The sequence below is a fragment of the Vollenhovia emeryi genome, unplaced genomic scaffold (genome assembly GCF_000949405.1).
Source record: "Vollenhovia emeryi isolate VEMERY1.0 unplaced genomic scaffold, V.emery_V1.0 DF939141.1, whole genome shotgun sequence".
NCBI classification, from domain to species: domain Eukaryota; kingdom Metazoa; phylum Arthropoda; class Insecta; order Hymenoptera; family Formicidae; genus Vollenhovia; species Vollenhovia emeryi.
Genome location: NW_011967225.1, coordinates 1,163,445 through 1,174,628, shown reverse-complemented (window position 1 = coordinate 1,174,628; position 11,184 = coordinate 1,163,445). Strand labels below are relative to the sequence as shown.

At 50.6% G+C, this 11,184-nt stretch overlaps 3 protein-coding genes across 4 annotated transcripts in view; 2 read left to right on the top strand and 1 right to left on the bottom strand.

Moving 5' to 3' along the window:
• Window positions 1–220: 220 nt before the first annotated feature.
• On the top strand, window positions 221–6,799 carry LOC105567000 (cytoplasmic protein NCK1). Of its 2 annotated transcripts, XM_012021488.1 has the most exons (4): window positions 222–839; window positions 3,795–4,093; window positions 4,645–5,582; window positions 6,010–6,799. In XM_012021488.1, the coding sequence occupies exons 2-4, from the start codon at window positions 4,075–4,077 to the stop codon at window positions 6,229–6,231; spliced, it is 1,179 nt and encodes a 392-aa protein (XP_011876878.1). In that variant the 5' UTR covers window positions 222–839; window positions 3,795–4,074; the 3' UTR covers window positions 6,232–6,799. The 2 variants fall into 2 exon arrangements, with proteins under 2 accessions (XP_011876879.1, XP_011876878.1); XM_012021489.1 differs by lacking the exon at window positions 3,795–4,093 and having other exon boundaries at window positions 221–839.
• LOC105567001 (arf-GAP domain and FG repeat-containing protein 1) lies at window positions 6,736–11,168 on the bottom strand. Its single transcript, XM_012021490.1, has 6 exons — window positions 10,559–11,168; window positions 8,401–8,930; window positions 8,099–8,293; window positions 7,797–7,979; window positions 7,403–7,530; window positions 6,736–7,334 (listed from the first exon to the last, which is right to left on the bottom strand). Exons 1-6 carry the CDS (start codon window positions 10,720–10,722, stop codon window positions 7,281–7,283), a joined length of 1,254 nt encoding a protein of 417 aa, XP_011876880.1. The 5' UTR covers window positions 10,723–11,168; the 3' UTR covers window positions 6,736–7,280.
• The window catches only part of LOC105567002 (46 kDa FK506-binding nuclear protein-like), an 8,073-nt gene continuing 7,443 nt past the window's right edge, over window positions 10,555–11,184 (top strand). Inside the window, exon 1 of the mRNA XM_012021491.1 lies at window positions 10,555–10,608. The gene's annotated coding sequence lies outside the window, so the exon portion shown is untranslated. The remainder of the gene's footprint in view (window positions 10,609–11,184) is intronic.

Here is an 11,184-nt window from a genome sequence, read left to right as displayed (position 1 = left end):
AACCTGTAACAGGTTAGTAACTGCTTCCCCTTATCCCCTCTTTTCGCGTGTGCGAGAGAGAACGCACAGACACGAAACAGAGTGCATCCTTTTCTACGTGAGCTCTACCCCCACTCCGCCAACCAGCAGTCTAGATATACTATGTCTATGGGTCCATGGGTCCACGTTCTAGCGCCATGGACACAGGCCTTTAAGGCGCTCGTTACGGAGCTCGTTCGCCGCGAGGTGGCGCGGCGGGCGACTCGCAGCGCCTACCGTGCGGGACAGCCGGGGAGACCGAGGGGGCTGCACTTCTACCCGTATATCCTCGGTGCACCGCCGGCCTAAGGGTGGGTCTGTTCTTCGTGCGGGAGGGGTCGCGTACGAGCGCGGCCGCGAATGTGTGGCGAATCGGTGCCGTCAGCATCGCTTCGAGTCGCCGTCTCGCGCGTACGGGAAGTGGCGTGGAGGAAGGGCGGCTCCGCGTGAGGGAGATCGCGTCCGCTCGCGCGGCCCTCGGCCCGGTGACCACGGGAGAGAACGACGGCGACGGCGACGATCGAAAGCGGATGGAACGCGGCACTCACCGCGCGCTCCTTCCCTGACTCCCCGCTCCCGTTCAGTTGCACAAGGAATAGAACAAGAGAGAGAGAGAGAGGGAGAGAAAGCGGAAAGACAGGGAGATAAGGAGAGAGAAAGAAAGAGCGATAGGGGAGACGACAGACACGCACGAGCCCCCCCGGCACGTAGGTACGCTCCAGTCGTTCATGGCTGCGGCTCGGGGTGGGGGAAAACAAGCCGTGTAACGACGTAAGATCCCAAAAGGTCTTTATGCAGGAATATGTCAAGTTTAAAAATCGGTAAGTCCGACGCACGGCCGACCGGCGTGCGCGCGCGCGCTCGCGTCCGTCCGTTCGCCCGTTTCGCTTCTTGCGCTCCTTGCACGATCCCGTAAGCGCATATAGGTTGTGTCGTGTCGCTCGGCCGTTTCTCCTCCGCGCGTGGAAGAGAGACGGAGGAAGAGGAGCAGACGATCGCTCTCGCGTGGAGTGGTCGGTGTCGCCACGGCCGGCCGACGTTTCCTCCTCGCGGCGATGCACGGGCTCGCCGGCGGGTGGTTTCCGCGTCTCTCGCCGGGCGCCTTCGCGAAGGTTGTGTCTCGCGAGTGCGCGCGGTCGCGCGACACCGACGCATTCCCGCGGCTTCTCGTTGCTCCTCGTTAGACGCTCGCGCGACAGGAAGGAGAGAACGGTGGCCGGCTTCGCAGCCCCGAGGCGGAGCGCGGATCCGGATAAGAGCACAGCTGCACCGCCGCTGACGAATCGTCGCTCAAGAATGACAAGCCTGACCGAGCCTCCGGATCGTCGCCACCGGGTGCTCTCCTTCCTCTCGCGCCTCCGTCAGTGCGGATTAACATTGATCTTCTTGTCGTTTTCTAAGAGAAATTTTGCCAATTTGGAAAAAATCCTCTGGCCCTGCATTCTGAACTCTCTTTTGTCGACGAAAGCGTCTGTAAAGGTGGCCAATAAGTTTCCCCGATTGGCTGCAAGCCACTTTTATGCGACGTCTGCAGTACATGGAGTAGTGAGCCTCGGGTAAGGAGCAGGAGTAAGGACGTAAATCAATTTTATTTCTTACTCCTGCTTACTCTCCTACTTGAGCTCTTACGCTTACTCTCGGCGAATGAGAATCGGCCGGTGATAAGATCTTTTAAAAATTATGCCTGCATTTTAGCTTCCCTACACCAAGAGCTAAAGGCTGCGACTCTCTCTTACTCCTTACGCCCGGCTTGCTCCACGCATTAGAAACGCTTTTGTCGGTAAAAGAGGATTCAGAATAGCGGGCCTTAGAACTGGAAAGAGGTAAGGAGCAGGCTGAACCGAGATCAAGTTAATCCAAAGTGCATCGTTAGAAGTGCACTCCGAGATCTTTCGTGAATAACCAGAAAGTGGGGAAATATCGGCGTCGCGTACACTTGGTTTACCGAGTTTCTCTCGGTTCTCCGTTTGGCACGGAAAAAGTCGTTAGACTGTTAGACCGACCCTGTACACGTATCTCCTATCAGATTGGATTGGATAAATATGTTAGTTACAATTTAATCTCGCGCCGACCGTCGGATTACATTTATTAGCACAAGTAGAGTAGCACATTTGTCTACCGCATGCGTATACGTTTGTATTATAGCACTCTGATAGATTATGCGCTCTCTATAGAAGTATTATTATTATATTAGCATAACTGTCACTCAGTTGAAGTAACATAATAGGCGGTATGATGGCCGTTGATTTGTACACGTCGCTTATAGCAGTTTCCAACTGGTTTATAACGTTATTAATCGTCGCCTCTCGAGTCGCCTGCTAATATCCATCTGCACCGATGTAGATTAGTTTCAATCTCGGTTCAACCTTCGTCCTCCAGTTGCCAGAATTGGGCCCCCTCCAATTTTGACCCTGGTTTCACTCAGCCTTCGTCTCTTCCAACCCTTTGCTGCACAGTGTTACCCCGGCGGCACTCGGTCGAGTTGATTTTTTTTCAATGAATCAAATTTTTCACGTATTCCTTGAGCGTGTTTAGCAGAGGAAAGTCCCCCTATTATATGGGACAGGCTCCTAGTATGAGATAGCGGGGTTTCTGCTAAATTAACAGGCACCATCTGTTGGCTCCGCCATGAATTTGTCGCCCTTGGAGTGAAATTTGTTCGGTGGAACATTGATTGGCAGATCGTGTAATCGTTGCGAAGAAAAGATTTGTGATTGAATTTGGAAACCTACCATCTCGTAATAGAGGACTGGACCGCTAGAAGGTTCCTCTAACTAAGAAATCAATTTCTCTAGAGCTATATCTTAAACAAATAATTAGTTACTGATAAATGTGTACCGAAAAATTGTCGTTTTTAGAGAATTATGTCGTTTACATAAAAATTTTGCCCTGTAACAACGTACACTTCAAGATCATGGTCTCGGGGTATTTTTAACATCAGATTCGTAATCAGCAACCGCAAAAACTCCGCGGTGACAAGTTTCGCAAAGTAATATTCACTAGAAAAAATAAACGTGGAACAAAGGGTTAACTGCCCCCTTAGAAAGAGAATAAGTTAAATTAAGATAGAGCTGAGCGACGAAACCGGGCCTTACAGAGAAACAAGTTAAACCGAGATTAAAGTTAATCTGCATTGTGTGATAGAACCGGACACGGAGGGTTTAAACGATTGTACCGCGGCGTCTGTTTGCTGTGACACGGTTGTTGTTATTCTCGATAGAATATACTGCATGCTTATACATAGAGGAATAAAGATTTTAGAAAAGTAAACAGGCATGCCATAGAGTGAGTCGTTAAAGCATCGGCCGGTATTACTTCGTTTCCACCGCGAGAGAAAAATTTGTCCCAGGCTCTTCGTACAATTCTAAACTTGGACTAAAAATTACGTGCACCGGCATGAATGTTCATTGCTGTGACAAGTATCTCAGTTTGTAAAATTATTAAAACTTTGCCAGCGGCCTCGCAACTCTGTGGAGAGCCGCAAACTGCCATTCCGGGATGCGCAACTCGCGCTCTATGACGTGCCATAGCTCTTTAAGTACCACGAAGGCCCGTGTCCACGATGCTGGAACCTGGTGCCCAAGTTCTAGTTTCGAGAAGTGCGTAGCCGTTCCATAAAAGCCGCGGGCTGATTGGCCACGCATTTCGCGGAACTAGAACCTGGGGCCCAGGCTCTAGCGTCGTGGGCGCGCAGGCCTTAGTAAAAATGAAGTCTTATACTCCGTCCATCTGATGATCTCGTGCTAATGATCGTTAATTTTGTTTTCCCCCCAAAGTGTTGGTAATGCACTTGCTTGCGCTACCCTTGAGAACGATGGATTCTGACCAAAGAAATCAGCAGGTGCATCAGCACTGAACAAAACAAAACAAAAAAACTGCAAAACTAAATAATGAATGCCTGCTGCACTCACGCCGTCGACTCTGTACAAGCAGACTTAAGATTTGTTGAAGTAGTACGTGAGTAGCAGCTACTCACGCCACACTCAGAGCTGTACATACAAAATCTAAATACATATATATCGTCGTATATATATATATGTATTTATTTTTACGCACATGGCAGCCATGAAGCATGGTACGTTTTTATTTTCGTACGCTTTTTGCTTTGTATGTAAATTTCTTTTCCTTTTGATTATCATATCGATTCAGTTCTCTCGTCAGGTCTACGTAAAGTTATTACCTCGATCGCGACTCGCCCTTGTCGCTACCTTGGTAAATTTTATTTCCTTGAGAATATTCTTATTTTTTCGTTGTCTCTCTGGCCACTCGACTTTTCAAATTGGATTGTTGCGATTTGGATAATTAATCTTGTATTGTCTGTGACTTGTGTAAACTTCGAAAGTATATATATATATATATTTATTGTTTCTATGAGCAGACATAGAGTGATTTGTGTGGTGATTAAGTAAGTTTGGTTCAGTCTCGTGTGTCCACCTTCTTGAAATTCGTAAATTACGGAACATTCGAGTTGAGAACTGATGGTTCATAATTCATAGTCAAGTTGTTGTAGCAAATATCACGTGTACTAAGCGATCATTAAACAAGTAATTGATTAAAGTAGGATCTAATCTAACATAATCATTATATGTCGGTATGTGCAATGATAATAGCCGTGATACGTTTCAGGCAAGACGAGTCAGGACGACGTATGTTACGTTGTCGCCAAATATGATTATGGGGCACAGGGTGCTCAGGAGCTAGATTTACGTAAGAACGATCGCTATCTGTTGCTGGACGATTCGAAGCATTGGTGGCGAGTGCAGAGCGCGAGAGGACAGGCGGGCTATGTGCCGAGCAACTATGTTAAGAAGGAGAAGCCCTCGTTGTTCGATAGTATTAAGAAGAAGGTCAAGAAGGGCTCCGGCTCCAAGACCCTGCCATCCAGTAACTCGCCGTCCCGGGCGGTCGAGTCCCCCATCATGGCGCGACGTCTGCCGGCCGATCCGAGCGAGGCGATCGGCACCGCGGTCGTCAAGTACAATTACCAGGCGCAGCAGGCGGACGAGCTGTCCCTCGTGAAGGGCACCAGGATCCTGATACTCGAGAAGAGCAATGACGGCTGGTGGCGGGGCCAGAGCGGCACCCAGGCCGGCTGGTTCCCGTCGAACTACACCCAGGAGGAGGGCGACGCCGACGACACGCTGCACACGTACGCGATGGCCGAGAACGTGCTCGACATCGTCGTGGCCCTCTACTCGTTCTCGTCCAACAACGACCAGGAGCTGTCGTTCGAGAAGGGCGACCGCCTCGAGATCCTCGACCGTCCACCGGCGGACCCCGAGTGGTACAAGGCGAGAAACAGTCAGGGACAGGTTGGACTGGTGCCGCGCAATTATCTCCAGGAGCTCAGCGAGTACTTGACGCAGCCGTACCGCGAGCGCGGTATGACGAGTAGCGAGATCAGCCAGGGGGACTCCCTCGAACGGAGGCCGGATCCCGGCGATCGGCCGCATCTCGTCGGCAAGCCCTGGTACTACGGTAGTATTACACGCTCGCAATGCGACACGCTGCTCAATCAACACGGCCACGACGGGGATTTCCTAATCAGGGATAGTGAAACCAACGTGAGTACAGCGGCTACTATTAAGTCGGAGGCCTTCAGGTCTGTTCTAAGTAAATTTTCGCTGCAAAATCAGCCGATCTCCCAGTCGGAAACTTTGCTCTCGAACATTTCTGCGTTTACTCTTATTTATCCGCGTATATAATTTTTTATTGCACCGATGAAGACTTTGTAACAGTCGAAACGTTCGTTTCTTTTAAATGATTGTTTAAATATAATTTTGTCACATTGTCGCCTCGTACAGCTCGTCATTATTGGCCCTTTTGTTTATTTATTTATAAAATGTTTGCTTGCACTGTGATAAAATTCCAGATTTGATTAAACTCTAAAAATTTCCAGCTAATTAAAAACCTGCTCTGAATTAATTGTATAAAGCAAGTATAACGAGAATAATCTCGTTGCTTATCGCCCTAATTATTGCCAATTTTTAGATGGGCGACTATTCGGTATCCTTGAAAGCGCCAGGACGTAACAAGCACTTTAGGGTACACGTGGAAGGAGCGCTATACTGCATCGGTCAGAGGAAGTTCCACACGCTAGATCAGCTTGTAGATCATTATCAGAGGGCCCCAATCTACACCAATAAGCAGGGAGAAAAGCTATACTTGGTGCGCCCACTACCAAAAGGCAATGCCAGTAGCAACGGTTGCTAGATGAATTCGTGCCATGAAGAAGGAAACAGTCCATGCGCTTTCAGATGTATCGTCAAGATACGCGACGCCTGCCTAGTAATATCGATATCACACATCTCTCGTACGTTTATACAATAACAATTAATATAATTGGTCTACTCATATATTAGTGTTTCTCGATTGTTTTCACCATTTATACAGTGAGGTATAATTTATATTACTCTAAGTGAATCGGTAACTCGTATTACACTCCTCGGAGCTTCCAGACTACTCAGCAAACGAACAAAGAAACATTAATACGGCAGCTACGTGAGCTAATTGACAACACAAGGCTTATCTTTATATTCATATGTAATTGTAAAACGCGAACCGACTGTTATTACGATTAATAATATATTACAACTGCATATAATATAGACTGCAAGTGTAATGATCAAGTAATAATTAATTATCATGCAATTATGAACGATTAAGTGGATCTCTACTCTAGAGCTATTGGTATTGAATTATAACAAAGACTAAGTGTTCATTTGTGATTTTGTATTTATATTAGAAGTTTTTAAGTAAATAAACTGTATTTAAGTGTGCATAAGACAAAATGTAATCCTCTCGACGTATTTCCTTCGTCCATTTCGGTAACAGCTATAATACAAGTACATATACGTTTCGAACTGTTTATGCTACGGTAAACTTAACATTATCATTGCTGCGTTGCAGAATTCATTTTTTTCTAGGTACATCGTTGAAAGAAATGTTGAAGAAGAGAGAGAAAAAAAGATTCGTCTTACTTGAGAAGTTGTGCCGAATTGAGAATTTGAGAAATTGGAAGTATCGCCAAGTAACATTCACGATTAGTAACAAATATTAATCTTTATTAACGTGTATATTATATTCATAAATAAAAGTATTATTTTTTTTTATTCATATAGATATGAGATTGGTGCTCCTGGGAATAAAAGTTAATGGCACTAACTGCCAATAAGGTCACCATATAACAATTTGCCTAATCTAAACATATTTTAGTTCGCATTATTTGTTCGCAACTCCATTAAAAGCTTACGCGTACATAATCATAAGAAGGGGTTGTTCGAATTCCTTGTCATGTTGCTCACTCCCGTACCCACCTGTAACGACGACAACTGTGTTAAGCATCGCGCTTGCTCACGAGAATTCAAACAAAGTTAGGGCTTACCATGAATGGATTTGCATGATATGCCGATACCGTCGGTTGCCACACTTTGTTCGCTAGCGGTGTCATGAGTTGACTTAATTGGAGTACATCTCCGTTACTAGGTGCGCCGATGCCTATCCATTGCGAATCTGAAAAATGTATCCCAATAGGAGACCACGAAACACCAACGACGCTACGAATTGAAGTCACTGACGATTAGTCTAACGTAATATTTTTCTTCTTTAGCGCTCGCGATTCCAAAGTTCTTCCCAAATTGAAGGTGATTGGAAAATACATATAAACATTACCAACGATAAAAATATAAATTAATAATCAAAAATAAGATGCGAACGTTACACAACAGCCCACACTCTTTAAGAGTGCGGGCAATTTTAGCATCTTCGTGATATCTTACCATTATTTACAGGGAACTGAGTCGGTTTAAACGGATTCGCGGGATTGCACAGAGAGCTATCGAAGGGCTGAGTATTATTGTTGACTACGTTCGCAGACGGCCGCCACAAGTCACCGCCCGTGAAGGGGTTCGAGATGACGTGCGTTTGATTATTTACTCCTATACTCCACGTGGCGTTTGGTGCTGCAATTGAGAAACTTGGTGTACTCCGACGCCTCCTCTCGCGTTAATCGGACGACACAGGCGTGTAACTAAACGGTACTGTTTTATCTTTACCGGGTGACCCCGCAAACGATATTCACCATTCGAATTGTTTGTGTTCCATGTTGGCGCGGACAAGGTGCCAGTTGTCTCCTCCTTCAATTGCGTTTGCTTCATCAGCGAGTCTAAGTCTTTAAGTGCCGCGTAACGATCTTCCGAGGGTGGCGCGTACGTCCCATTCATGTTCAACGTGCCGTTCCCACCGACCTGATTAAACATTGCGGACGTTTCCATACCTCAATAATAAAATTGTTCATTATAAGACGAGCGTCGTCGGCGATTCGGCTTCGGTATTGCGACTTAGGGAGGCAGATAATGAGGGGAGGCAGCCCGCGGTACTCACTCGTTGAATTATTGAAGACCGGATTATTGTCGAAGTTCGCGAAGAACGGCTGCGGCGCGAACGGCTGCTGGTGGCCGAACTGACCGGCCGGCGCCGTCGCCGCCGGGCAGAAGGGATCAGGAACTTTGCTGAAGTCGGCGACGAAGTCCGTCGAGAAGCTGTTGGCGTTGTTCATCGCGTCCGCGCCGCCCTGCTTCTGGCCGACCGGCGCGGGCAGCGTCGTGGACGTCCCCGAGTTCGGCACCCTCGGGACGGCGCTCGCGGACTGCGGCCTCGGCTGCGCCACCGTGTTCTGGTTCGCGATCGACGGGTCCAGGTAGTATCTCTTAAGCTCGTACTTGGCGCTCATCAGGTCCTTCATCTTCTGCTCGTCCTTGGTGTCCAGGTTCTGCGGGGAGTTGGAGTTCATCAGGCCGAGCCATATCCGCCTGCAGTACTCGTTGCCGTGCTCCTTTATGAAGTCTATCTCGTCCTGGGTGAACGTCGCCATGGAAATGGACTTTACCCGGTGCGGCGGAGTCAGCCCTCGCCTGGAAATGCGACGCGAGTGCTTGTAGATTGAGATTCTCGCGCGGCACCAAGCGCAAACGTCGGATTCAGCAGCATCTCGTGTTCGCCGACGCGACGCGACTCACGCGAGAATACCTGTGGCTCTCCCCCGTGCGCTTAAAAGACGAAGGAAAAAAAAGAGAGCCAAATACTTTCCGACGGTTTGCAGTCGAGCGGCGAGCGTGGAATTTGAAAAGCGGGCGTTTCTATGCCGATCGACTTCGAAATCATTTGCTCCGCGGTACGAAACGAGAGTGAGAGAAAAAGAGAGGGGAGGGCGGGGGCGGCGGAGGGGAGTTCGCGGAAAATCAATGAGCGCTTAGCAATTGTAATTACGTCATACGGGCGATTCTTTTCGCGCCGCGGTCCGCTCCGGGGACACGCTCGCCCCGCGTCACCCCCGGTGCCGCTCGACGTCAATCGTTAAGTTTCCGTGACGAATAATAACGAGGCTCGCGTGCTCCTAATACGTCGTAGGACCCAGATATAGCCGTCTAACGAGAGATTTAAAAATCCGCACGTGCGCGCGTGTGCAGTGCAATGCGGCGCGGCGCAAACGCGCAATGCGACTCTCGGCCGATTGAGGAGCGCGCGGAGTCGATAATCGGCGCTCGGCGTGTCGCGCGCGAGCGATCGCGCGGCTTCCTCGGCAGGGAAATAAGGAGAGGCGAGGAAACGAGAGAGAGAGAGAGAGAGAAAAAGAGAGAGAGAGAGAGAGAGCGCGATAATGGAAGAGGAGACGAAAGGCCGGCAAAGTTTGCATTCTTACAACTCTTTTCGTCCCCGGGTGTAACGTTTCGAGCAGCTGATAAGCAGAACTGCGCACAAAGAAAACGTCGACGTCGCTGATAGCGGCCGACTTCCTGGCTGTGGAAGTCGCGCCGACGTTTCAACGCGATGACTCAGAGCCGCGCGCGCGAGAGAGAGAAAGAGAGAGAGAGAGAGAGAGCGCACACGGTCTCTCCCCCGCTTTCTCTCCTTCTCTTCCCTCCTCCTGTTCGCGTCTCGCGACGCAGCGCGCCCACGGGAGCGGAGGCCTGTTACACGTGTACGTCGCCCGGAGCGATTCTCGCGCGGGGGCCGCGTCCTACATGGGACGGCATCTCCGAGGATCGCCAGGTCGATCCGATCCGATCCCCTCGCCGATCTCGCGCGCGCGCGCGCGCCGCGGGTTTTCCCTCTCCCTCCTATTTATAGCCGCCGCCGCACGCGTCACGGCCAGGACTAGGATTTGGAACGCGGGGCCGAGACGGCTATATAGCGGGTACCATCGATCGCGCGGATACCGCGGCCCCGTGTCCCGAATGTCGCGGTTCACTCCGGGGAGGAGAAAGAGAGTGAGAGAGATCGGCCGGGTGGTGGATCCTCGGGCCAGGATCCCAGGCCGCCGTCGTCGTCCGGGACGGCGGGCCTGACATTTGCCCAATGTCACGCCGCCGCGCCGTGGGAGAGAACGCGAGAACGGTACCCGCGCCGCGCGCGGAACACGCGATCCGGGAACCGTCCGCGGGGACGGGGACGGGGACGGGGGGGGGTGGCGGCGAGGAGGGCCGGGGGAGAGGGGAGACGAGGACATTGCAGCGAGTAGTTCGGAGCCGGAGCTACTTACAGCATACCAGAGCAAGAGGTGCAGACGAACGAGCCGATGGTCATGTTGACGTAAGTCGGCCCGCGCTGGTTGCAGTCGAAGCATTCCTTGTTGCCCGGCTGCGAGACCAGCTCGCGGAGCGTCTTCAGGTTCCTCTCGTCCTGCTTCCTCTTCGTGGACGCCATCCCGTCCACGTATGCGTGCGCGTACGCGCGAGCGAGCACGCGGCCGCGCGCGCGCGTCTACGGCGAGAAACGGGGTGCGGGACGGACTCCTCGGGGACGAAGGAGCCTACCTCGTAGTAGGCCGTCGGGCTGTCGTGCGCGGGCGATCCCCAGGTACCCAGAGGGACCGTGCGAGAACAACCTATCGCGCCGCGCCTGCAAAAACTGACTGCGACGCGCCGCTGCGTTCGCTCGCCTTCTCTCTCTCTCTCTCTCTCTCGCGCCCGTTCGACTTTTCTCCCTTCCTCGCCGCCGGCCACTGACAGGCGTCGGAGTACGAGGATACGCGCGACGTCCAATGGGAGCGCGCGGATCCTGGGGAATACTGAGGACGCCATTTTTGTTCCTGGAAAACGAGGCCTGTCATTGGGGCGCGCGATTCGCCGTCGGACGAGTCAGCTGTGGAGCACCGTGTGCCCATGA